Source organism: Balearica regulorum, chromosome 10, assembly GCF_011004875.1.
Source record: "Balearica regulorum gibbericeps isolate bBalReg1 chromosome 10, bBalReg1.pri, whole genome shotgun sequence".
In the NCBI taxonomy this organism is placed as follows: Eukaryota; Metazoa; Chordata; class Aves; order Gruiformes; family Gruidae; genus Balearica; species Balearica regulorum.
The window spans coordinates 14,132,185-14,158,701 of record NC_046193.1 but is presented as its reverse complement, the minus strand read 5'-3'; the positions used below and the strand labels follow the sequence as shown (position 1 = coordinate 14,158,701).

The window sequence follows — 26,517 nt, the reverse complement described above, 5'->3', positions numbered from 1 at the left end:
TAAAAAAGTATTAAAAGGGATAGCTCTGCAGAAGGGAGATAGTTTACAGTTACTGGTAACAACTGAAGCATTAGAGAGTGTAGGGATTTCTCCGTCTTTCGAGCAGACACTGCTTAAGGCCAGAGCCGGGCGAGCCCGAGCTGGTGACAGCACAGCCAAGGTAAGTGCTGGAGCACCACGCCGGAGGCCAGCACACAGACTAAGGCTCCACGCTGCCCTAAGGGAAGAGCCGTGCTCTTCACCCCAGCAACTGAATCCAGGGCATCACTAGGTCCTGACTTGGTTCCCAAGAATTAAATGTTTTTCGCAGACTGCAGCACTCCAGACTATTAGGATTGGGACAGGAGGGAGGGCTAACTACAACGCACAGCTCATCTCCAAGCCCGGCGGATCACAGTCTTCCTCAGCAGGACAGATGGGGAGAAGAGGCTCCTACCTTCCAGCTGCCTGTCTCTCCTGACAGAGATGTAAAACGTTTGCAGCCTGACTTGGAAAGTTGCAGCTGCTACAAATGGACGCGGTGGCCTGCCAGCAGCTGCTGGTGGGCTGGCTTCCTTGTGTCTGACCTTGCCTTTGGACCTGCAGGTTTGTGCGTCCTGCTGACAGCCCCAGACAGCCATCTGCTGGGCAACTGCATCGTAAACCAACCTAGAGCAGCTTTTACAACTAGGATGATTATGTTTCAGTTCCTCCTGCCTTCCTGCGAGATTAGGAGCTCCGCAGGATGCCCCTAAAAATTCCAGTGTCTGGAATTTTAAGAGAGGAGCGGCAGAGTCTGCGCGTGTCTGTCCCTCCCAAGAAGCGTCAGTGTTTCTGGAACATGTAAGTGAAAGGGAAGGAAAAAATTCAGCTTTGTAACACTGCTTCAAGCTGAAAATAACTTCTACACGTCACAGCCCAAGCATTGAAGTCAGAAAGGTGGCCAGAGCAGCTAGGGAACCAAAGCGGTACAGGAGAGCATTTGGTGGTCAGGAAGCAGCCAGCCATAAAAGCAGACCTGGTCCTCTTGAAACTCACTGGATTTAGCCTCAGTAAACCTAGAGTTGTGTTTAAAACCGTCTGAGAGATTAATGTCCTTTAATCACTTCTCTGAACCAGCATCAACTCAGTGTTCATGCTTTAGTATTTCATTCGTCCATCGCTGCAGTGACTTTGAGGAGCAGGAGCAGCAGCAGGTTACCAAGCAGCGAGGAACGGGGAAGGTCCACGGCAGGTAAGGCGGCAGCAAGGGCACAGAGGCAGCTCCAAGCAGCTGAGATTTTCCCACACCAGGGGCTAACCCACCCTGTAACACACAAGAGGTGGACTCTGGGGAAGGCAGGTTCCCTTCTGCTCCTTCCAAAGAACTGGGAGGGAAAGTGGGATTCACGGCTTCTGCAGCACCTTTGGGTGGAAGGTATTTAGGGCTGACCCTGCCTGTGGGAAGATGAGGTGAAGATTGTCTCCTAAAGGTAGGAGACCTTCCACAGTCAAGATGTGTTATTTAGTGTCTGGCTTTAAACAGCTGCGGCCGCTACACAGCGCCTAACAGGGCTTGTATGACAAACATGGGAAGTGCAGAACATTCATTTCCACAGCTCGTGTCAGACAGCCAGGAATCCAAAAGGCGAGGGGTTAACAATTAAAGACAGCACGGCACAACTTCCCAATCCATCTCAGAATTAAGAATTGGAAACCTTTTGCAAAACTAACCATGCATGACCATGCAAAAAGTAAGTGAACCGAAGCACACATTCTAGCCAAGCAGCAGCTAGCTTTATTGAGTTCCAGTAACATTACATCAAAACCAAAAGAAGTTAAAGTTGCATTTTGCTTCTTAGCATTACTCATTTCTCAAATGAAAATGTGATTATGTTTAATAATATAAAGAGAAAGTGATTAAACTGAGGAACAGGAGCAAGAATAAAGTTAGACAAGACTGCAGAGCCAGTGTCTCCTTCACGTATCCCCCTCGTGTCAGAGAAAGTGAGTTCTTGGAAGTCCTGTTAATTTTCTCAGGTCAGGGATTGAACCCCAGGACACAGCATGTGATGAATCAAATGTATCGTGGGTTGCTGTGAACCACACTGTACTTTTGCAATCGCATTTGAGATATCTTCAGTGGGACAGGAAGGGATTTCAGAGAAAAGTTCAGGTTAATCAAACACATTTCCCCACTGGCTGCCACACTAAAGCTCAGTACAAATGTTAAGCATAATTCATATTTCCTCCTAGTTCCACAGAAAAGATCAGTGTGCAGGACCTGATACGGTATCTGTAATACCTCTCAACCCACTGAAACACAGCTCTGGCCCCCTCCGCTTAGTTCTGTGTTTGCTGCATTACACGCGTATAAGATTAAAGCCACTGTCAACATAGAAATAGCCACAACTAAAAAACTACAAGAGATGAGAACGCTATCTGACATTGCTTGTAGATACTAGTATGTGCAGCTGCTAACTCGTGCCCTGAGAGTTAAGTACACACTGCCAAACAATTACTTTAGGGAAGTTTTTCAGCATTAATAGCTACATGTTTCTTCAGTAAACAAAGAATTACATTTTAAGAAGTGTCCCCTTCTTCCATGAGGAAGTACTTAAGGTAGTGTGTGTAATAGTGACAGCTGTCTGTTAGCAGCAGTACTGCTGTGGTACATCAGCTCAGAAGACAAAAGTGTATCACCTCTAACTCCTCATCAACTCCGTCTCAGAGCTTCAGCTTACACTTCTGAACGGCACATAGCACCACCTAAAGAACGTGAGGAAGGCCAAAAGGTATTAGGCAAGCAATCATTTCTGAAACTTCAAGTGATCATTCATTTATTCCTTTGAGGCAGACTTTCACTGTCTTCCTTCTCTCTAATTTCCAAAGACCTCCTAGTCTTCATAGACCTGGCACAATCCAGTTAAGAAACTTCATGGCAACTTCAAAACCAAGAAAACATGCCTGGAAAACAGAACATACAGAACACATAAGGATTCTAAAACCCTATTCCAAACAAGGTTTTTGAAACACAGCACTATAAACACCTGACGTGGCTGATGTGGAAGGAGGAAGAGAACAAAAAAAGGTCTTAAACCAGATGCAAGAATTCTACTACATCCCTCCACACAAAGGCAGACCTTCGACTCTGTTAGGCTCATTATTGAAGAAGCCAGTCCAAACTTATCCACCCATTTCTGTCTTCTACTGGTGGATGTACAATCAGACCAGAAATGCTATCTGGATGAGTTAACAAAGGGCTTTCATGCAAAGCGTCAAAGGAAGGTTTATTTGGTGTTCCCCCTAGGTTAAGGTGCATTTTTAGAACCTGGACAGCAACAGCCAGAAGTACCTGCAGTGACAAGAGTCTCACTGAAATGGTGCAAGAGAAGCAGCCAGTCATCTCCTCTACAGACTGCAAATATTCACTGTGAGCGGCCCATCTGGAATTGCAGCTTACTTACCGCATTAGCCGGAAATGCCCTGATCATTACAGCTGTGAAGCCCTTATACAGAGATGCAACTCCTTCCTCTCTGATAAGTTCTCTCAGCACATCTCTAAAGCCATTTGGGTATTTTCCTGGAGGAGCTGAAAGGGATACAAAATACGTTAGCTAAGATGCATGGCAGTCACAAATGCTGAAGGATGTGGCATATGTAACAGCCCGGGATTTTCAACGGGTTCATATTGCTATACTATCCAGTGACACCAGAACCCAAGCATTGCTGAAGCTACATTGTGAAAACATCTGCTTGGGGAAATTATCTATTTCAGTCAAAAGCAAACAAACAAAGACACCTTACTAAAGACTCGGTAAACAGAAGGTAAGTGCTCACCATCACCACAAAGAATTTACCTAATCAAGACATTGAGGGGGCAGGGAAGAAAGGAGAATAACTTTTGTCAGGGTTGGACGTCTGAGCTGTTACTTGTGCCGCTGATCACAGCTCTCCCAAGAGCTGCAATTAGGAAACAGGAAGGTCAGATATAAAAATCGATGGCTTGTTTATAAGAAACAGAAAATGATCCTATCACATGCCCCAGCCAAGAAAAGCAACAAACTTCAAGTGAAAAGCACAGGCTCTTTTAATGCTGATGTTACACAGATTTGCTGGTAAAGAGTTATTTTATTCAAAGAAGAAGTTCTTCCTTCTCCTGACACGGCTCTGGAAAGTACTGCCTCTGCCAGCTGTCTGAACAAGTATTCCACAAACCAACCCAGTTAAACAGAACCACCATTAAGCACATCATCTATACAGCAGCATCAGGGATTGGCTCAGCAGAAAAGAGATGCAAAGCTGTCATGTATTTCACACTCAGCCCTTGGTACAATATCAAACAACCACGGCAGCCATTATTCAGAGAAAAAGAAGTTTCCTGCACTAGATTATCATGATCCATGACTCAAAAAAATGGTTACTGTACAGCAGACACCTAAGTCCACAGAGAATACGAGGAGCCTTAACAAAAATATTCATTGAGTAGGACTCCCAGAGAAACCAACAAAAAACCTGTCAGACTTCCCTAAAGGTCAAGACCTGGGGCCATCCTCACTATAACTAGGCCACAGATAACTCAGAGCAGATCTGCTAGTGTAAAAGCGATGCTCCCAGCAAGGCACATCCAGTTACTATAAATTTCAGATAGCACAGGCTACAGTTTATACAACTATGACGTTGAAATAACAAAACCTCTCAAAGAACTACATTTGTAATAAAACAGCCATGACAAGCTGTTCTATTATTATGATTTCTATGCTTAGGTTTCGAAACAAGTATCTCAAATCAGGATCATCATATTAGCAGGGAAGCAGAAACAGAGAAGTGCAGCCTGGTTTGCCAAAAATTTGCAAGGAAACCAACTAAAAAGTTAGGAACACACTTGGGTTTTTCATGTTCTTGTCTCAAGCAGTGCTCAAGACATGCTGCCTCCCAGATGCCATGCTCAGATGACATCTTCCATCGTGGTCTTGCCCATCCCCAGGAGCATCGCACTGAGTGTGGCTGTGACAAGCTGGCATGCAACTCACCAGTCTGGAAACGGGATTTCAGCACGTCTGGTGGAATGGCAACTGCCCAGTTGAAGATCCCAGCCAGGCCCCCAGCAAAAAGGATCCTAGGCACACTGAGGTCACTCACACTGTGGTAGGATTAGGGTGGGAGGAAAAAGAAAAAAAGGAAAAAAAAATAAAAGAAAGGAAAAAGTAAAAACTCGTCTGTTTTGACTAACGTGACAACGAAAGAGGCAGCCTGGCTGACAGCCAGAAGGCAACACAATGCTGCAGACGCAGACAGTGCAGTATCTGAGCAAGACTGCCAGAATCAGAGTCCTGGGGGCAAAATCTACTAACTCCACCCTAATGGTTCAAATCTTTTCGAAGAAAAAAAACCAAACAACCCCGCAACCCCCAAAAAACCAACCACCCCCAAAAAACCCCCACACAACAAAAAAAAAAAAAACAACAAAACAACAACACCCCCCCCCCCCCCCCCCCCCCAGCTCTTGTGCACACCCAGGGGTGGAAGCAAAGAGACCTACTTTAAGTATTCCTTACTTGGCTAATAAGATCCAAGATGAGAATCTGAGAGAAACTCAGAATACTATTTTAATTGTCAGTTCACCCCAGACCAAACCAGCTCAAGTCACAAAACAAGTGACCTTTTTTTTAAAAAATTTGTTTTGAGGATACTGCTCTAAATCTCTTCATAACTGGGGAGATTAATCAGCAGTGTATGGGAAGTCCAGAAAATGATGACTGTGAGATTTCACTAACCTCTTTCCCTCAGGGGTCAGAATGTTCTTCAGCCATTCGTACGTCATGAAGTACATTCCGCTGGCTGGGACGTCTAGTGGGTAAACAACAAAGACTGTGAGTAGTGGGAAACGAAATGAAGCCTAGAGGCACAGCAGTCCCGTGCCAGCTCAGCAACACCACTAAGTACATTCAGATTCCTTTTCTGAACCTCCTCTACAAACAAAATAAAATCTTCTGTTGCTCTAGACAGAGGAGCCTGAACTTTCCCAGGGACAGAGGTGCTAAAGGCAAGAACTGGGAGAATATCTGTTCTCGAGCACTTCTGTCAGCAGCCTTTCAAATCAGACTATAACCTGCCCACTGGCCATTAGGCTAATGATGAGACAGCTCTAAGCTCTCTTAATTACTGCAAAGCAGATCAGAATAGTTCAGGAACTTCAAGAGTTTTTGCACGCTATTTGTTCTATGGTTCTATTTTGTTCTGGTTTGGTTTTTTGTTTTTTTGGGTTTTTTTGTAGTTGATGCATTTTGTAAAGATATTCCCGCAGCCCACTCTTAGCTCATGCCTGAACCGGAGAACCAGCCTCTGGCTAGGGACGCCACCAGAGTTACATTGCTAGCTGTGACACTACTAGGAGAAGCAGAGCACAGAACAAATTCCTAAACTGAGATATAAAAACACAGAAATTTCAGCATATGCTTGGAAAACATTGCTCCAGTGCAGGGAACAATCTAACACTTTTCAAAGGAGAAAGTACTGAAACACATAAAGGATTCAGTGTCTAGCACGACAGATACTGTGAGAGGGGTGTTGACATCTTTGTTGTTGTTGTGAGAGAGGTCATGACATCCCAGTCCAAAATAACCCACACTCAAGCGGGTAGAAAGTGTAACTGCTGTAATCACATCTTTTAAAGCAGTCAGCATTACACAGCAACAGTCACAGACAGCCACAATCCTTCTCCCAAGGAAGGAAAAAAAAAGAAAGAAAAAAGAAAAGAAAAAAAAAAGCCCACTTCTGTATTTTTCTTTTCTCTTTGTTCTCTCTGCTCCTCTCCTGAAGTCTCTCATTCCTCTTGGCTTCTCAGATCTTAATTACTTCCTATATCCCTCTGATCCTTGTCATCTAATCTCTTCCTCACTCACTGAGAATCTCATGTTTATTTCTCAGTCCCTTTGAGACACTGGAGTGGCTCTGCAGACTGAAAAAAAAAAAAAAAACAGAAAAAAGGGTGACACAGCATCTCCAGTTGGCTAAAGGGACAGTGAGATCTATGATACTGTGTCAGGCTTCTTATCTTAAAGTACCCCATGCAGAAGAAGCATCAGAACATCTCCATCAGTTACCTCGCATGAGGGTGAGCACTGTCCCCTTGTACACGCCACGAATCCCAGCCTCGCGGTACAGCTGTTTTGCACAGTCCAAAGAGCCACTGTATTTAGTTTCACCCGTAGCTGCCTGGATCTGAAGGATTAAAGTGATAGTTTCTGACTGGTGAAGGTTTCTGGCTGGTGAACAATCATTCAGTTAAGAGTTAGAAAGCCACATGCGTGTTTCCAGAGAGGAAAGAGCACATACTTGTTCCACAGGCCCTCCTGCGTATGAAACTTCTACATCACTTCCTCAAACAGCGCTCTCCCATTCAAGCTGAGGATATGTTTACCGTTCCATGCAGCGGCTAGATTCTCCCTTATTTTTCCCCATTGTAAGTTTGAAACAACTGAAGTCAGTTCGGTAATTCTACACTTGCATTGACAAAAAGTAGCCTTCAAATAGTGAAATTCAAACAATTTGTATGTGTATAAAAGCTTCTGTGATAATATCACCTCTGTCAGAACTAATATGTGACCACCCATCACCATACTAACAGAGTTCAACAGAGTTGGAAATGAGCAAAGCTTCCCACCTCCGCTAAAGATGTTATTTTCATTTGTTCAGGTTTACATTTTCCCACAATACTTTAAAAACCCTGGAGGAGGTGTAAAGCTAACAGTCACCCAAACATCAGAAAAGTATTTCATGTATTTTGAAATGCATTCCTTAGTTATGTATTGGGAAGTTGTCAAGGTAATAGAAAATCTTTATACTAGAAAGAGTCTTATGATCTGGTAGTTTGGCTTTTTTTTTTTTTTTAAAAAAAAGAAGTTTCATTCTGAAAAACTGGACTTTTCCATACTCTGAAATGGACTGAGGCATCCACCAATGCCTCATATAATGCCACAGGCTTGTGCTCTGTAAAATGAATAGAGCAATGAATGCTGTATGAACTTATACTGTCATGGCGAGTTTGTATAATGCTTCTTCGTGACACAGTTGCATTACATGACAGTTGTCTCAGTCCTGTCAAAAAACAGAACAGAGTAAATGCACTAACCAAAGAAGTTCCTGGCATGGAAAGACAAGACCCCTAAAATTAAATTCCCATCACCACCATCCAATGCCTTACCTGTAAAAGGCACTTGATTCTTTCTCCTGGAGCCATGATTACTGTTGTGAACACTCCTGACAACATGCCAGCAGCAAACAGCTGAGGATATCTGCCCCGAGGAAACAGAAGAGACCCTAACACAACACAGTACACAGGAAATGAAGGGCAGAAAACCCCCTGTATCACCAGATCACGCTGTTCCACACAAGGCTGGCGGTGGAACTAGAAATACATCCACTGCTTTTGATCAGTGCAGAAGCTCCTCATCAGTGCATAATTAGAGCTAAACATTTAAGATCTCTAGGATTGAAAGCCCTGGTTCCCACAGCAACCATAACTCAGCTCTTCACATCCATTGTATTTGCTAATATTCCTTGTACCTGCATTTTTTGCTACAGCATTCCTCATTCTTTTTCATACTCAACAGTCCTTTCCTCCTCCAGTCTCTCACACTCTTCTCAGTGACCCCAGCTTCCACGTATATTCCTGCTTGTGCAGCCAGGAGCTGTAATCTCTCAGTCCCTCACTCCTTCAGCCTCTGCCATTGTCAAGTCTGTCCCATCAACCTGCCATCATCGCACACATACTGCACCTGCTTTCAAGCGGCAAAGTCTCCATGACAAATATCCCTTTAACAGACTGAGTTTCTCCATCACAAGCTCATTTTTACATCCAACATCCTGCTACCTTCCCAAGCAAGATGACCCAATATCTCCATTTAATTAAACTCCACACCTCTCACTTCCCTCCGCTTGCCCAAGAGATGGCATTCTATTCAGTTTTTCCAATTCTTACATCTTTCTTTACTCTTAAATTCCCACTAAATCTTCCAGACATCCCTCACCACTCACCTCCTGCTCAAACTAAGCTTTGAGTTTTCTAACTCACTTTGGGATTATTCATCCCCAGAAAAGATAGAACAGGCTCCTCAAGTTTCTTTCCATCTCTTTCCTTCCAAAACTTTCCTTAAAAAAATCAACACAGAGAACCACTGCCATCCTGCCTGCCTCTAGACCCATAACCATGGTGCTAAGAGTCTGACCTTTCTTTTTGGACCTCACATCCCAGGCACACTGTATCTCACCGTGTAAAGTCTGCACCCAAGGTACAGCACAGTTGGGCACAACGACAGTTCCACCATGTATTTCTTGACCTTTGCTCTTTCTCTCTCACAGCTCTGCTAGGGAGGAGTTCTGTGTAAAGACTCAAAAAACTACGCTGCCCTGCTCCAGGTTGCTCCTTAAAACTTCCCTTTGGTATGATGTGCATAAAACACAAGGCACTGAGGTGATAAGACTGCTGGAAATAAGACCATTTGTTCCCTTGAATTCTCCACTCCTTATTGTTCCCCTTGTCTTACCCTCAGCCTTGTCTGCATGAGGACACTACCGCGGTAAAATGGAGTGCCCCAGCATCTCAGCACTGCTTCCCTCTGAGCAGAGGGAGCTCACTCCGTGTCACAGCAGCGGCTAGTGCTGTACAGCAGCCCCTACGCAGGTAAGGGTCTGACAGAAACTGCACCTCCCCACCCCACCACGCTTGGCTCAACACAATGGACTCCTGCTTTCTGACAGAGCTCCTACGTATTCCACAAATAATAGAATAAAATGTTGCTAAGCTACAGTTCTGTTCCTGTAGAGCTATAAATCACAACTTGGCAAAGAAGTCAAGGGAGTACTTTATGGGTGGGGGGCTTTCTTCATGCATGAAGTTAGCTTGTAGAAAACCACACAAAGTTTTCATAGCTTCCCATCTCTTTTCCAGGTTAGACATGCCTGAGAGGAGGGCGGCTCATAAACACCTCTTTTCAGAAATTAATAATAAAACATTTCTATGGCTATTATTATATCCTAACATAAGGACACAGCAAGAGTCACAACTAACAAGGAAAAGAGAATCAGCACTGTGAACGTTGTCAAGACTGCTTGACCATGAATTTATTTCTCCCATAGTCTCTGTTAAGAGCGAAACCGTTGGCAGGCAATCATTATGTAACTCGCACTGTACTCATCTAAAACGGAATTGTTCCTTAATAGCTCGCTCTTGCGTAGAAAGGGAATTGCATAGCACCTGCCCACATGCTGTCTGTTTTTAGCCTGTGCCATCAGTCCCACGCTTCCAGAAGCATTAAAACACACCAGTGTTTTATTTTTTTAGAACTATATTTATAACTAGGAGAAGAGACAAATTTACACCACAACTCAATGTACAGCAATACAGCAGGCTGCAAGAGCCTTAGGGTGCCTTTCCCAACTGTCTGATTAACTCAGAAACTCACGTCAAAATGTCATCAGGTTTTGTCTGTTGGAGTCTTTTTCCCAAGCCAAATCCAAAGAAGCACACAGCAAACATAGGTGTCACTCCGATAATAGGAGCTGCCATTCCTCTATATAAGCCTCGGACTCCCTGTAAGAAACATTATCACAGGAATTATTAGGTTTTACATAGACTTTGCACACATTTCAACTTATTGAGAAGCAAAAGGCTACAATACAGGAAAGTATCAGTCAGACGGTCAAATTAATCAGAGGAATAACAGGGTCTATTGTTCATTTGGAATTACATATGTGCTTAGCTGAGGCTCAGGGCCTGTTGCAGAGCAAAGCTATCCTTTCTGGAAAACACTGGCCCCACCTATACCCTTTTGTTCCAATGCTGTTCAACCTGTACTTACATCTCAAGTATGAGGAAGTTAAGTTAAAAGCCACCTGAATAATAGTCCTAATAGATCACGTCAAAACTCTTCCCTTTTAGATACATACAAAACTGTACAAGTGCTTTATTAACAGGTCATCAAATGCAACAGTGTAAAATCCTGACACTGAGTCTGAGAACGCTGAATTGAATTCATTCTTTAGATAAAGGAAGAGCCAGGGAGACTAACCTGAACTACATCACTGCCCACACAAACTCAATTTGGAATGAGTTCAAATGAATTTTTTTTTTTCTTTCCTTCCCCAAGTCAAAACTTTTTCACCATACAACTTTACATTCCTGATGTTTCCCTTCATCAGCCTGAGCAGCTGAAAAAATCTAATGCAGACCCCAGCAGTAGCATTTATTTCATGTATCTTGACTTTGAACTGAACTTTTTCTAATAAAAAGGAGAGTTATCTTTCCAGATGAAGGCTAGATGCACAAATTAAATATTTGCTGGTCCATCCAGCCCCTCCTTCGCCCCCAAATAAATCAGTGTACCCCAGTACGTGTCTGTATGCTTACAAGCACAACGGACTCTGTAATGAAATTGTATCTGGCTGACAAAGATCAGACACTCCTGCTCAACCCTCCCATGAGCAGTGGGAAACAAAAGGCCTTGGCAGAGAGGTTTAATACTTTTCTTTATAGAAACTGATGAGTATTGAGTGGGAGTAGAGAGGCAGCATTACTTTTGAACTTCACATCACAAGGCTATTATTATGGTTCGGCTCTGACGTCCGTGCTTCAGCAGGGGTGTTAAAAATCACAAGGGATTCAGAGCTAGCAAAGCATTTCAGCGCTTTGTGGGAGAGACTAGGGAAGCAAGATTTCCTTTGGTTATATAACAACCTGTTAATACCATAATGAAAGCAGATTTCAGATATGAGGCAGATCTTTCATTGAACAGAGTTACCTAACAAGATCCAGCAGTTAGAAATTAGACTTCAAACTAGTAAACAAACAGCTGGGCTTCATAGCCATTGTTTCCAAATGGCAAAGAGCTGCTGAGAAAACCTATGAAGTAGAAAACTGGATTCTATGTCATGTAAAGTCTTTAAACCAAGGCTGTGTGCCTTTCTAAAAACAAAATAGACTACAGTTCAATCACATGATATGGCTGCTTCAGCAGTGGAAACCACTGTCCACCTTCTGAAGAAGATTGAACAAAACTACTATAATTGACCCTCTGTTCTCGAAAAAAAAACACCTGTTAATTAATGCTCCTCTGCCATCTCATAGATAGCATAGCACATTATAGAAGAAAGTAAAAGTACTGTTTGTATCAACAAAAGTCATTTTGATCCCTATTTTGGGATTTCCAAAGACAATTCCAAATACCAAAGACAACAAGATCCCAACTACAACCACAAAGCCAGCAAACAACTGCCAACATTCACTCCAGTCTCTAACTTCAGATAGGAATATCATGCTATTTCGAACCAAAAGCATTTCTTAACAAAACAAGACATGCACCTGGAGTATGTGAATGCTAAGTATCCCCCAAGTTTTATAATCTGCTTAACAATTTTAATTAGAATCAATTCAACTGATAACCCAAGAATTGTATCATCTCTGGGAGGCAACATTCCCACACGATTCCACTCCTGCAGCGTACGGGCACAACTGATATTTTTGGCAGGCGTTGCAGATGACATGCTAACACCGTACCTCTCCAACAAGAGTCTTTCTGAAGCAGTCAAAGGTCCCAGAATAGAGCGGAGGCTGACCAGGCTGCGGCTTAGGCTGGGTTTGCAGTCGGACCTAGTAAGACAGGATAGGAAAATGTTGTTTTATTAAGTATTACTATCTAAACTTTGATTCAGAGAACACCTCTATACGACTGTTACAGCGTAAGTTTTGTGACCGGACTTTATGATATTGGTGGAGAGATTAACATCATTTTGGTCCTTCACAGAAGAGACTGAATTTTAATGTAGTTCATTTAACAGCTAACGTATTTAACTAATTAATTGCTGGGACGACATCAGGATAATAACCCCACCTCAACACCTCAGAGCAAACGCGGTGTCACCGCTCAGCTTCCCGACACACCGAGTGCGTGGGCGTACTCTCCTTCTGGACCCTGATTTCACCGTCCCGGTCACCCCCGGCCTCCCTCTGGCCCAGGACCGCGGGGGGTGACCGGGGACACCAGGAACACCGACGCTGGTTTTATTATTTTTACTACAAACCGGCCGCTGACGGGACCCGGCAGCCGCCACGCCGGCAGGGGGCGCCCCACAATGCCCGCCGGCACGCTAAGCCCCGCCCCCCGCGGTGCCCGCCGGGACATGTAGTCCCCGGCCCCAGCCCGCCTCCCCGCCGGGAAGCCTTGCTGCTCCCCGCGCAGTGCTCGCCGGGAAGCGTAGTCCCCGCTACCGCGGACCGGACGGCACCGAGCACCGGGCCCCGCGCTGCGCTGCCGCCTCACCTTGATGGTGTCTAGCGGGTGCCCCACGAACACCAGGCAGACGCCCCCGAAGCCGCCGGCGAAGAAGTTCTTCACGGGGCTGATGGGCTGCGGCTGTTTCGCCATGGTGGCGGCGGCGGGTGAAGAACGGGGCCGGGGCGCTGCGTCCCCACCGAGCCAGTGCCGCCCCCTCCGCCCCGCGACCTTTACCCCAGTGCCGGGCCGCGCGGCACGCCGGGATACTGGGGGAGGTGAGCGCGGGGCAGGCCGGGATAGTGGCGGCCTCCGCCCGCGGTGGTGCGGCGGCGGCGGCCCCTTCCTCTGCCGCGGTGCCGGGAGCTGTCATCGAGCGCTGGCACCGGCCGAGGCCGGGCCACCAGCGCCTCCAGAGGGTGCTGAACCGGTACCCTGGGGCGATCCCGCGCCGCCGGCCCGCCCCCCCCCCGCCCCCAGCGGTTCCGTTGTCTCCCCTCCCCCTGGCCCGGCCCAGCCCGGCGGCGGCTCCGGGCTCCGGCTCCGGCCCCGCCTGGCGGAAGTGACGCCACGCGGAGGCCGGTGCTTCCGGCGTGCAGGCAGTGGCGGCCCGGCAGGAGGAGCCCGGGGCGCCGCTCCCTGCCTCTGCCGCCCGGCCGCGCTCTGCGGCGCCCGGTGAGTGCGGGGGGCGCTTGGGCCACGCTGCGGGGGGGAGAGGCGGTGGGGGACTCACAGTGGGGCGGCCTGTGCCGCGCCGTCCCGCTGTGGCGGGGAGCCGGGGGCGCCGGGTGAGCGCCGCCGCTGCCGCCTGCCGGGCCCGTGTCCCTCAGCGGGAGGCGGTGCGGGCCCGGGCGGAGCGGCAGGTCCCGGGGTGGAGCGAGTCCGGCGTGAGGGACGCGGTGCCGCTTCTCTGTAACTTCGGCTCAGTTTGGCGCTCAGCCCTGGAGCCGGTGCCGAGGTCTGGCAGCCCGGGGGAGCAGAGGAGACCGTGAGCTCTCAGGCCGGCACTCGGTACGGGCGGCGAGTGGGCTGTGCTGGGGCTCGCTGCTCGCCCCGCCACCGTTCGGACAGCCACCTCCACAGCTCCCTTCTCTCCCCCGGTTTTCCTGGGTTTTCCTCCTACAAATATGCCCTTCTGGCTGTGTGGGACAAGCGCAGGATTTAGGCTCCCGTACGTTACAAAAGAAACGGCCCTGAGGCAACTTAAATGGACCGGGTTCCTTTCTGTTCCAGTGGAAGGAAGGCTTGATTAGGTATGCGTAAAATAACTTGTTAAAAGTGGTGGTGGATTAGAAAGTACGGGAATGAAATGGCTTAGAGGAGTTGGGAAGGACAAGGCAGTCGTGATAGTCTGAACAAAGACTGGGAAGTGGGAGGAGAGCGTGCAGATTCACGGGGGATGTGTGATATGGCTGCATGGAGGTCTCTGCAGAGTCATCTGTGGTGGAAAGGATGGGGGTTGTTGTTTCTAGTTTCTCACTCTTGGGGTGAAAAAATCCTATCAAAATACTCAGTGGAGAAAGAAATGGCAAGGTATGCGTGCTGCGTGTGTGAAGAAGCAACTGAGGATGATCTGCAGATTACAGGTTTGAGTGACGTCGACAAAGATGCGATTAACAGTGATAGCAAGTGTGGAGTTGGGGTCGTAGATGGCTGCAGAGAAGAGAGAGTCAGCCCATTTGAAGTTTACATGGATAAGTAATTCAGGAGGTAGACTTGAGTTAGACTTTCTCTATTTCAGAATTATCGATAAAGAAGTGAAAGAAGACAAAGCCATCTCAAATGGCTGTGAAATATCAACAGAAAAAGTAGTAGTATCCTACAAAGCATTTACTAGAGAAATACTACAGAGGCAGATACAGAGGGCAAGAGATAGGGAAAGAATTATGTAGTAGGACAAGATACAAGGTGGGATAATGTAATTTACTGTGTCTAATGGTGGTGAGGTCAGAGACAGACTGATGGTGGCATAGTTGAAGGCATGTTGTTTCAAGAGACCTTGTTAATAAGAATTGCCAAGCAGGAATCAGCAAGAGGGCATCTCCGTGGAACTGATAGGCGGCAGAGCGTGGGGGGTGCGTGTTTACGAGCTCCTGCAGGGAGAGAGGGGATTAAATTCTATCAGTGGTAGTGAAGATGAGGGAGTATCTTGGATGAAGGTGGTAAAGGAGGACTTCATCCTCCCTTGGGTAGGAAAGCGATCTAAATAAGGTTTAAAATTTTATAATCTGATTTTTGGGATTATGTTAAGTATTTAATCTAAATACTCTTTGGTTCTTTGACCCTCTCTTTTGAGCTTAACATCTTTATTGTCTTAAAAACTAGCATTATCAAGTACTAGCTATGTCTTGTCTTAGTTTGTATTCAGAGAGCTCATCAGTGGGTCGTAACGGCATTAGGCTGATCATTAGGCGAGGCGAGTTCTGTTCCTCATATTCCTAGTACCCTGCTTTGCTTTGTCCACAGAGCTTGCGCCTTAGTCTTCCTTTCTTCGTGCCTGTCTGTCTGACGTTCGGTTACGCTGGAAGTGAGCTCTTTCCAAGAATGTTGTGGCAGGAGTCGCACAAGTCATCCAGTCTGCAGACTGTTTTCTGCTTGATGTATCCCATTTGCCTGTGCAAACAGTCCCTCTGTTTGTTCAAATAAGTGTGTTAGTGGCACAGAGAAACTGCTCTGCTGAGCCTCCTCCCCGGCGACTGGTGTGTAACTGCTGAAGTACCAGGCAGGCCCATTATTCTACTTGGATACCTAAAAACATCTCATTGCTTGGACTGGACTCACTATGTGTTGAGATAGGACGGAAAAGAAAAAAAAAACCAAAACACTGGGTCCATTTGCTGTCTCTAGAGCGTGGGATGATCTGAGTGAGTTTGAGAAGTTTCCTGACTGGTGAAACTTGCTCAGACTTTGTGATGCTCTGAGATTGGCTGAACAAAGCTGTTGCACACTAGGCTATTAATATCATTGTAGGAATGGTTTTAGATTCTCAAATAAGTTATTCCTTTAATATAAGGTTTAACAGGTAAAGATCCATTGCTACTTTTATGCAAGATGTCATTGTCAATACAGATTAAGCCCAGAACTGAATGATTAACTCAGGGTAGAGGGAGAGACAATATAGGTTTGCCTTGCGTCTGTCAAATTAGATTTCACATGTCTCCTTCCCATGTGAAGAGGCAGTGCCTCTGTTCCACTGAAGTTCTATGGGAAGCAGCGCTATAAAATATGTGTGTGCTGCTTATGTTGTGGATAGCTAAGGAATCAAGAGGCAAATGAAAGGAATGGAGACCAGAATTCAAGGGATAATATAATTAGCTCCTAGCCTTCATCCTCTCTCACTGGAGGTTTGTATCTGCAGAAATCACTGCAGCCCCTCAAATTAATTGTACATCACATCTTTTCCTGGTTATTCTGTGCTGCCCGGTCAGGTTATTGAAAACAGAAAACAACCAACTTGAGGAAGAATAATGAAAATTTATGGTTGAGATTTCCTGTGCTCTAAAGTCAGGATTCTCAAATCTTGATTATGGCTTCCCCAGCAGCTACAAATTGTGATACTGTGGGAATATATTTGAGTAACAGAGCTAACATAGTAATGCAAATATGTAAGAAACCCAACACATTCTGCTTGTGGAAAATATAGCTTTGATTTTATGTATATGTTTTTATATGTAAAATTTGGTTGTGGCATTGTTTTAAGTCTTTTGTATTTAATATATTCTCTCTTGAAATGAATTTATTTGGTTAAATGGAAATTTGTGACTAAATATGAGATGATCATAATTCAAGGTTGATACGTGCTGTACTGCTGAACCTTTTAGAACTTGAGTTCGTGCTGGTTTAGTTACACAAGCAGAAGCTCTGTAGTTCTGGTAAGTAAAGTGAATTTTCTAATACCAGTGAGAATCTGGGAAAAAAAAAAAGGCTGTTCTGATTCTTCTTGAATAGCAGCTGTCAACACTCGAGCATAACTTTCTACATTGAGAAGGTAGTAAGTGTATATTGATAAAGTAATAAAATCAGAGAATCTTTTATTTCCTCCCCCTTCACATGTAAGGCCCAAGCCATGTCACATCCAGCAGAACCTACTTAAAGGGATTTACTAATCTCACTATTTCTTTTGAGATGGTATTGAAGACTTTTAAATTTGATCAATGTGAGAGATCCATTTGCTTGTCTTGTTTTCTGAAGTCCCGCTTAATGGCTGTGGTTCTGAAGCAATATGGACTAGTTCAGGGTATCACAGGTTGCCTTTCTAGCTACTGTGGTCATAGTTAAGGGGGTTGTGGTTTTTCCTGTTGGTGAAACAGATAGGATGCTTTTCTGCAGCACTTCAGGCTGTTGGTAAAAACTTAATGTCGTAAATGTAGTTGTATCTCTAAAAAGATACAACTTCTCTGTAGTGAAGGTTATGGAGCCACTTTCCAAATGTCAAAAGTCTCGGGGCCCGCACTGGGGGCTAGGATGCAGTGTAATAAACCAGTCTCCAAGGTTTTAGACTTTGCCTGTAAGAGCGGACTTGGCTTTGCAGGATGAGTCACAGTGGATCCAAACCACGGACCTGCACAGCAGAATTTTCTTTAGCCGTTGGGTCAGTCTGTTCCTGACTGTTTGATCACCTGTATGATGTTGACGTGGCGCCTCTTACAGTTTCTTAGGCAACAGAAAAAAATTGTTTTTTCCACCCCTAGGAGACAGAGCTCAGATGAAATCAAAAGAACGATAAAGTTTGGAGGAGAAAAAAGCTGCAATTGCTTTCCTGGTCTGCAGTTTGACAGGGCAATAAGATGTCCGTGGACATGAACAGCCAGGGCTCTGACAGCAATGAAGAGGATTATGACCCTAATTGCGAGGAGGAGGAAGAGGATGAGGATCCTGGGGATATTGAGGATTATTATGATGGGGTAGCTAACGACGTGGAGCAGCAGGGAGCAGATGCCTTTGATCCAGAGGAATATCAGTTCACCTGCCTGACTTACAAGGAGTCGGAGAGCACTCTGAATGAACACATGGCCAGCTTGGCTGCCACGTTGAAGGTGAGAAAAGGTTTCTGCATTAACACAGGTGTAAAATAAGACTTGTTATTGAAAAGGCAAATGCTGAGTATACAGTTTGAAATAAAAGCTGTGGTGATATTACTGTTATGGGTGGTTGGAATAATGTTATTGAAGGTCCCTGGTTCAGAACTGACTCAAATGTTTAAAACTGCATACTGGTTCTGGGGCCTGAAAAATATTCCTCCCTGAATGTTGATTCTTACAATTATTTTTTTTACAGAGCTGAGCTTCATGACCAAAATACCTGAGTTACAACTCTTTGCATAAGCACAATGCAAAGAGGATATATAGAAAAGAAACAAACTAAATCATAAATGGTGCAGATTGGTACATCTGTGTTTGAGAAGATAACTGACAGATAGGAAGACATGCTAAAATTCTGTAATTCTAACAAAAACACCTTTCTTTGTTGGTTCTGTGAGAATAATCATAGACTTTCAAAGAGATAGATCAGCTGTCATGCCAGGTATTAACCCTACTGTTGCAGCGACAGCAATTAAAGTACAATGAACTTGCCAGCTCTTGTAGTGACTAATTCATCACAGAAGAGTCACACTCCAAGTCAGCTCCATGGTATTATGCTCAGTAAGACTTTTGTGAAGTTTTATTTCTTTGTGCAACTGATTACCGTAGTAATAAGAGGAGGTTCCCTCTCTGCCTTGTCAGTGTGTTTTGGTCCCAGTGCAGGTCAGAGAAACGCAGAGTTTTCTAAGCTCTAGATGTTGACATTAGGTTGAAATTACCAATATATCTGCTTTGTAACAGGTCTCCTAGTGCTTGTTCTTCTCTGGAACAACCTCTGAAAGCAGGATGGGTGACAGCAGCATATAAAACCCAGTGTTGAATAGGTTTTGATTCCTCTTCATTTAAAAAAAAAAAATGAGGGATCTCTCGATCCTTATTTGCATATCAGTGTCCCATAGAAATAGTGTAATCATAAAGCCTGTAAACAATATGCTCTAAAGTGCACTCATACTTTTTGCTGCATCTCTGGCTGATTTTGCTGTCTATTGTGCTTGTTCCCAGCATTCACCACCTCAGAAAATGAAGTTTTACTCTTTCTTGACTGTCAAACTCGTGTCTGATTTCTTCCAAATGTGCAGTTCAAGCTCTGAATGCCTGCTGTTCCCTACAGATTGTGAGAAAAGGAGGCAAAAGAAAAGAACAAGTGAGAATAGTTGGTCAGCGCTTTTGATCCAGTTGCCAATTGCTCTTGGTTCTTAGAGATTAAGCACAGATTTAGAATGGTTTTGCCGCTCCTTACTGTTTGCCTTCAAATGGAGCACCCGTCAAAAAGGTGACCCCTGCTTATTGTTCTCCTGAATTAAATTAACGAAAGCAATACCTTATTTAGTCTTTAAAATCAGGCTTCCAAAGTTAAAATAAATTTTCCAAGAATTCTGAAGGTCTCATTGAGCAAGTATTTTAGTTGACCAGATAATACCAACCTGCTAGCTCAAATCTGGCCCCAAATATGACCCAAGGAGAGAACATTTTAGATTCCTTTTATATCAAGAATGTGCCTGCATATTTGCTTAAAAATGAAGTGCTACACATTTTGGTTTGTGCATGACAAGATAAAAATAAATTTGGGTAGAAACCTGAAAAACTGTGATCTTGTAAGCCACATGCTAAGTCTTTAGCTCTTGGAAGTGCCACATTAACTCTCTTCTCTAGCAACAGTGGTACAAGAATTGTACTTTTCTTGGAAATCTGTTGTGTATCTGCAGCATGTGCTTTTTGTTTCCTGGCATCCTTTCTTACAATACTTCAGCGACTCTGTTTCTTCCTTCCCCTGTCTTCCCCCAAGAAAGCCTGTCATTTTGTTAGTTTTCTGAGACAAACAGGAGTGGAAAGAATTTGCGTTGAATTAAAAAGCATAGAGAAGAAGGAAATTGAATAGAACATGTTGTACTATTTGTTATCGTTATTTTCCATTGACTTGATGGGTATGAGTAAACAGGGACAGACTTTTCTAAGAACTGTGTTAACTTCTTTCCTGTAAGTTGCTTCAGCTCCAAAACTTTTTTTCTTTTGAAGACTACCTTTCATAATGTCTTGGCTTTTTTGGACAGTAGTGATTGTTCTTTTGGAGCATGCTAGTTCGTTTTGTTGATTTCATCTCCTTTCCTTTGTGATAACTAGTGATTATGTAGTACTTTTCTGCATTAGCTTGTATTTAAGGCAGAATGGTTCCCCCTGACAGGGAAAGATGAAGGTGAATTAAAGACTGTCTTCAGGAGGTACAGTGTTGAAGGCAACACACACATGGTATCTGAGCAATTTACTATCACAAGAAATGAATAGACTAATACAATTCCCTAAAGTAAATATGAATGCAATAAATGGGCTCAAAGCCATGTTTGAATGTTCTGCCACTGTATATTGTCATTAGGTGATTCACTTTCTCAAGGTTAAATTGGGAGGGGTGTGTATTGAGCATGTTTTTTCTGTGACATACTGTTTACATGCTTTTAAGACCAGAAACAGGTATTCAGAGCTTTACGTCCTCATACTTGCAGTCTGCACTGTTATTAGCTAATAACAATCTAAATAGATAATATTTCATTTGCTCCCCTCATTGACCTTCAACAATTTTTTTTAAACTGTTTTATTCAGTTATTTCAGGCTGATTGTTGAATTCCTGTTTTCTTAAAAGCATTGAGGTAAAGGGTGATCTTCCTTGGAAACCCTTTTGGGTACCTTTTTTTCATTCCTCATGAGTTACAGCTGACCTTGTTCTCACAAACAACTGAACAAACCTTGCATTGCCTGGCTAACTTCAGGTCAGGTGTGATCACCCTGCATATTTTTAAAAGTTTGCATGCAACCTCAAAAGACACAGCCTCTTCAACAAAACACTTGTTTATCTACCTCAGGTATAGACAAAAATCGGTTAAAATCTTAAGTTTGATAAAAGTATGAAACTCAGCATGTAGGTAGATGTATGTCCTTGTATCTCTTACTGTCACAGGAAACTTTTACCTTGAATTCTTCTGACTTGCTTTTCATCAAGTGGGGAATTCTAAATAGAAACATTAGTACAAACAAGGTAGCAGTAGATACTGCCAGCTGTGCTGTGTGCCCAGCCTGCAACTACAATAGTCGTTATTCCAGAACCATACTGAAGCTGGAGGGACTTCATAGGTGCTGCTCTGAAAGTTCCTTCTCATTTTGGTTTTATAAGAACTTTGAGTAGATCCTTGCTTTGCAGGAAAAAGATGACAAAATATTTGCTCCTTGGTTAGTGCTGTTAATCTGGAGGCCTGTTTGTGGAGGGTTCATTTAATACCCTGACTAAAATTAGGACAGGCTCTCTCTGTTGGAACATGCCAGAAGAAAATCTCAAATGAATATTACCCAAAACTGTGATTCTCTGACCCAAAAGTTCTGTGAATTGAAGCAGATGACTTTTAATTCCTCAAAAAGTCACTTGACCAACAGTCAACGCTTGTTAAGGACAATGCTTTTGAAATCAGAATGGCATCTATGACCTGCAGACCACCAAAGGAATTTACAACAGTTCTTTTCAAAAAGTAGATATAATCATGAAATCCAGTATTTCTCAAAAATAATTAAAATTGTATAGTAATAAGTTTGTTTTCAAGATAACTGCCAAATCATCGAGTGATTGTGGGTCCTGGAGTGGCAGTATCAGTTCATGCACACAAACAGTATGATACTTGACAGTTATACAAACAAAGTTGACCTTGTCACTGGCAAGCAATTAAGTGCGTGATGATGTCATATTGTTTTTGTTTGTGAATGACACTTCCTGGCTCTGCTGAGGGTCTCTGTACAAGTCTGGATTATCTGTGATGTTCCAAATAGCTGGCAGCAGTTTCTCTGTTGCAGTGATGAGATGGATATTTCTAATTTTTACCAAATTCTTTAAACTGGTGATCTAAACCACCAGGTAAAATGGTTGTTTTTATAAGTTACGAAAAAACCTGGTACCTTGCCTTTAGGTCTCTTTAGAAGCTGATTGTCAGTCATGAGGAAGCTAAGATAGTTCTGCACATGCAAGGTAACACGGAAAGACAGCTGTGGTGTTTTACAGGCAGTTGATACTGATGTTATCTTTCCACTAAAACCAAAGGAATTGTAAAACTGGAGAACTTTTAATTTTCAGTTTGCTAATGTGAGTAATCTGCTAATATTTACCAGATAGCAAAAAGCTTGCCTCCTCTGCTCCTTGCAATAACAGCTTGCAATGTGTTGTTTTAGCTCTGTCCTGTGAAGAATAAAACTTGGTAGATGCAAAAAGTATTTGATGTCATAACATAGTACTGAATCTATTAATCCATTCAGATAAACCAGTTTTCATATATTCTTGCTCACCTTATTGATGTCACATCTTTTAATGCAACACAACTAGTATTTGCTCATAAAAACACAGCCCTCTGAAACTATTCCACGCACTCAAATTGCGCTGACACAGAACAGTTAGTTTGTAGAGCTGCTTGGTGAATGCTGGCAGCGGTCCTTTTCAAATACCATCTTTAGCAGATCCAGAGTCATGTGCGTGGAGATGGGAAGCCTGTATGAGCAGCTCTACCCGAAGGAGCCAGTGCTCGCAGAATGCCTGTTCAGTGTGATCGCAAAAAGTCTATAAAGAGCCAGATGTCAAGACACTGGCATGCATACCTCCTTGTATCGCTGTGCAAACCACAGCCAAGTATGTGGGATGGGGTGCTGCTCTGAACAAACCTGCAGCGTTGCATAGTCATCCTTTTTGATGCCATAACGAATTCATGAAACTTGTATGCAACAAAATGGCAGTCATGAAAGACTAGCTGTACCTAAGTATCTCAAGTACAGGAGAGGTATTAAAGCCCCTTGAAATTTTACAATGTATGTACATAAGAACAGAGTTTGAAAAATTAATGTTCAGTGTCCATAAGAACCAACATTGGTAAGTATTAGTATATATTAGTAAAGAGTTAGTAAATGTTTGAATATTATTTATTATAAATGGTAGACCCTGATAGGCAAATTCGACTTCTCCGCAGAACCACTATGGTGCTGTTTGGCAATGATAACGCACTGTTTTGAAGTACCAGTAAGCCCTAGATTAGTCAGGACATGCAGGTTTATATCTGTACCATGTTCTGTGTTTTAATATCAAGCCAAAGTTGCATGGGGCATCTAGTCTAAAGCTGTCACCCTTAGAAGCACACACGTTTGAGGCGTACCTTTGTCAGTTACCCACTTTTTGTCTTTTTGTTCCCAAACAGAAAGGTACTGGAAGTTCTGCTATGCGAAAGCTATGTTGTTGCATACCAGATTCACAATGCCTGTATTTCAGTAGTATGTTAAACATCAAGAGGACATGAAAATGTCCATAACTGTCTTCAGTGTGTGTTTTGTTTTGACTCCTAAAGGTCTTTTTTTTTTTTTTTTTTTTAAGCATAGCAAGTTTTTGTAGACTTCTGGTCAGTAAGATAAGAGAGCTAGCTGGCTGGAGAGCCCCTGCCTTGCGACCTTGTGACGACTTCATGATGTCATTTGAGGAGAGAAATCAGTTTTGTCCCTTATGGCCCAGGACTGCAGAAATTTTCATCTTGATTGGAAAAATGAGCCACAAATGTGGAGGGTGATTATAGCCCACGCATTTCTTCATGATTCACGCCTTAAGTGTATCTTACAGCCAGGATGACTCTGCAGTGAGCAAAAACAAAAAAAAAATCTGATCCCAGCTGTTGATGAGTATGATCTTGGTGGGAGGCAGAGGCAAGACACAAGTCATTAAAAATGCTGAAACAATCTTCTAGTAACTATTTCATGTTGGAAGCTTACAGCTGGACAACATGATCACAGGAGTGGCATGAAGCAGCTGAAGTCCATTGCCAAATCTGTGTGCTGTGCCTATTAAGGATGGTGCAGCAGAAATGAGCTACCTTGTGTACTTTTACAAGTACAAGATATTCCTCCTCTTCACCTTTTTTTTATAACAAAAGAAAAATACCCTTAGAAGCTGAGATTGTCAAGTAAAGGACCATGTTATTTGGGATCAAATGGGGATTACTCACTGCAAAGTTATCTGAGCTCTGCACTCTGCATGTACGTGCTGCTGTGGTTGTGTGCACACATCAGTGCTTTCCAGTTTGAGTTGGCTGCCCAGTGTCCTGAGCCACTGGTCATGATTGTGCGAATTCAGGTTATTACCTGCTTCTTCCCTGTACGTCTTCCACACCCTCCTTTATGTCAGCCAGAAAGAATTGTCTACTTCTCCTGTGTTTTGCTAGGAAAGCACCAGAGCAGGGATTGAGCTGAGTGCAGCAGTGGGGTGTGTTGCTGGGGGGTTTGGCAGCATGCAGGGAATGCAATGCAGCGTGCGCTGGGCGCTGAAGCTCTCAGATGCTACATTACATTGAAAAGAGTAACTCCAGTGAGTACAGCTGGGGAGTCTCATGTCAATCGTCTGTCCGTGTGCTGTCTTACCACTTTCTTGCTGCATTTCTTTCGCTCTAAATCTTTCAAAGAAGAAATCTTATAGCTATTTTGTAATAATGCCTTCTGGCGTACCATCTTGCTTAAGTCTTTTTTTTTTTTTTTTTTTTTTAATTTATTTCTGAATCTCCTCAGGAAGAATAGCCTAACAGCTTGAGAAATACGTATGTTGAGATTTCCTAGTTGAGTCCTACTGATCCTGCTTGTTGGCAGCTGCAGCTGAAATTGTTGCTGTCCTGTGTAGGAGAGCGGATGGATTAAAGCAATGTGTAAATGCAGAGAAGGAGTTAGAATTTAACCTGAGATACCCTTTCTTCAGTAGGTGGCCAACTAGGTTGTGCACCGACGGCTTTACGAACTGTGTGTACAACACTGGCAGCGTTTGTCATTCCCAAATTGCATTCTGCCTCCTAAATATTCTTCTAATCTTGCGGACTGACACCAGGTCTTTGCATGCCAGAGGGTGAGTGACAGGGTACAGATTAAAACCTTGTGATGAAGCAGAGCTTGTGTAGTGCTGTTTGTCAAGACCTTGCCATGGTATCGAGACTGCAGCTACAGACTCTAAATTGCATTTCTTTCCCCAGTTCAGCCTGCACTCTGTAATCAGGAGAGGGACTGAAACATCAGACAAATTGTAAGCAATACTGTGAGTGACACCTAAAGATGTAGGGCTTTCTCACTTTTTTTTTAAGCTTGACTGAACCTAGGGAAAAAAAGCAGGGTATCTGATTTTGTTGTAACTTTGTCTTTTTTCTTCTGATAAATGAAATTAATTTGAGTTCAGTTTTGAAAACAGCCTTCTAATGCTCAGAAGCCTGTAACAGAGATGGAGGACTTTGCTACAAGACTTTGAACACTTGGGGTGTTTACAGCAGGTGATGTTAATCATGAGTTTTCTACTAGGATTGCATGTTGGAGTTTGCTTTAAAAAGGGTTAGATCAAAGCAAAGGAGAAAATGTGGTCCAAAAAAAGCTTTTTTGTTGCCCTTTTATTTCTTAATTCCTAATATTTCTGTAGTTTTCTGAGAAATCCTCCAGTAAAACCAGGGCAGTTTAGTAGTTTTTCCAATGGGACATGGAGGGAGTCGGATCTACTTTCCACAAGAGAAATGAGTGTAAAATAGTAATTTTTTTTTCTATTTGTGGGTCACTTTCTTCACCCCAGTATCCTTAAATAAAGCATATCTGACAGTAATTTTTTTTCTTCAGCAAAAAGAAGTTTTTTTTCTATACAGCTGTTTTTCTATACAGCGTACGGTTTCTTTCTAAGGTATTATTGTTCTCTACTGTGAACTCAATTCAGTCTCTACTTTGCCCATCGTTGCTCACCAACAGCAACAATTCAGAGGCTCTTGCTCTGTGTGTGTTTACGGTTGTAAAGAATTTGAGTGTATTTTTAGAACTTTTGATGCAACACAAAAACTAATATCTTCCCAAGTTCATCCTTTCCTCGTAGAATTAACAAAAAGTATTTGCGGATTAAAAGCAATGCTTCTCAAGATTAATCTTATTTGCTTAAATCTATTGATATAAAAACCTTTGATTAAGGGAAACACAGGAGATGGAAGCTGCATTTCTTTATGCCAGGTTTGTGTTCATCTTGGCCAGACATTTCAGTGCAACCCAGATCTGATGTGAATTGTCAGCTTGGTGCAAAGCCACGGGATGTCAGCTCCAACCAGATCATAATATCTCCAACTCACTCTGAATTAAATCTCTTTGAGAATCATGTGATGATTCTTGTTTTAAATTCCTGATACCATATCTCTGCAAAA

The 26,517-nt window shown here is 43.5% G+C and overlaps 2 protein-coding genes across 2 annotated transcripts in view; one reads left to right on the top strand and one right to left on the bottom strand.

Moving 5' to 3' along the window:
- Positions 1–1,733: 1,733 nt before the first annotated feature.
- On the bottom strand, positions 1,734–13,739 carry SLC25A20 (solute carrier family 25 member 20). Its single transcript, XM_075762250.1, has 9 exons — positions 13,278–13,739; positions 12,515–12,607; positions 10,425–10,552; positions 8,165–8,255; positions 7,065–7,182; positions 5,736–5,808; positions 4,992–5,101; positions 3,426–3,550; positions 1,734–2,925 (listed from the first exon to the last, which is right to left on the bottom strand). The coding sequence occupies exons 1-9, from the start codon at positions 13,380–13,382 to the stop codon at positions 2,863–2,865; spliced, it is 906 nt and encodes a 301-aa protein (XP_075618365.1). The 5' UTR covers positions 13,383–13,739; the 3' UTR covers positions 1,734–2,862.
- Positions 13,740–13,745: 6 nt separating this feature from the next.
- The window catches only part of ARIH2 (ariadne RBR E3 ubiquitin protein ligase 2), a 34,995-nt gene continuing 22,223 nt past the window's right edge, over positions 13,746–26,517 (top strand). The window contains exons 1-2 of the mRNA XM_075762239.1: positions 13,746–13,904; positions 17,921–18,265. Coding sequence (XP_075618354.1) covers positions 18,017–18,265 — 249 coding nt within the window. The 5' untranslated portion in view covers positions 13,746–13,904; positions 17,921–18,016. The remainder of the gene's footprint in view (positions 13,905–17,920; positions 18,266–26,517) is intronic.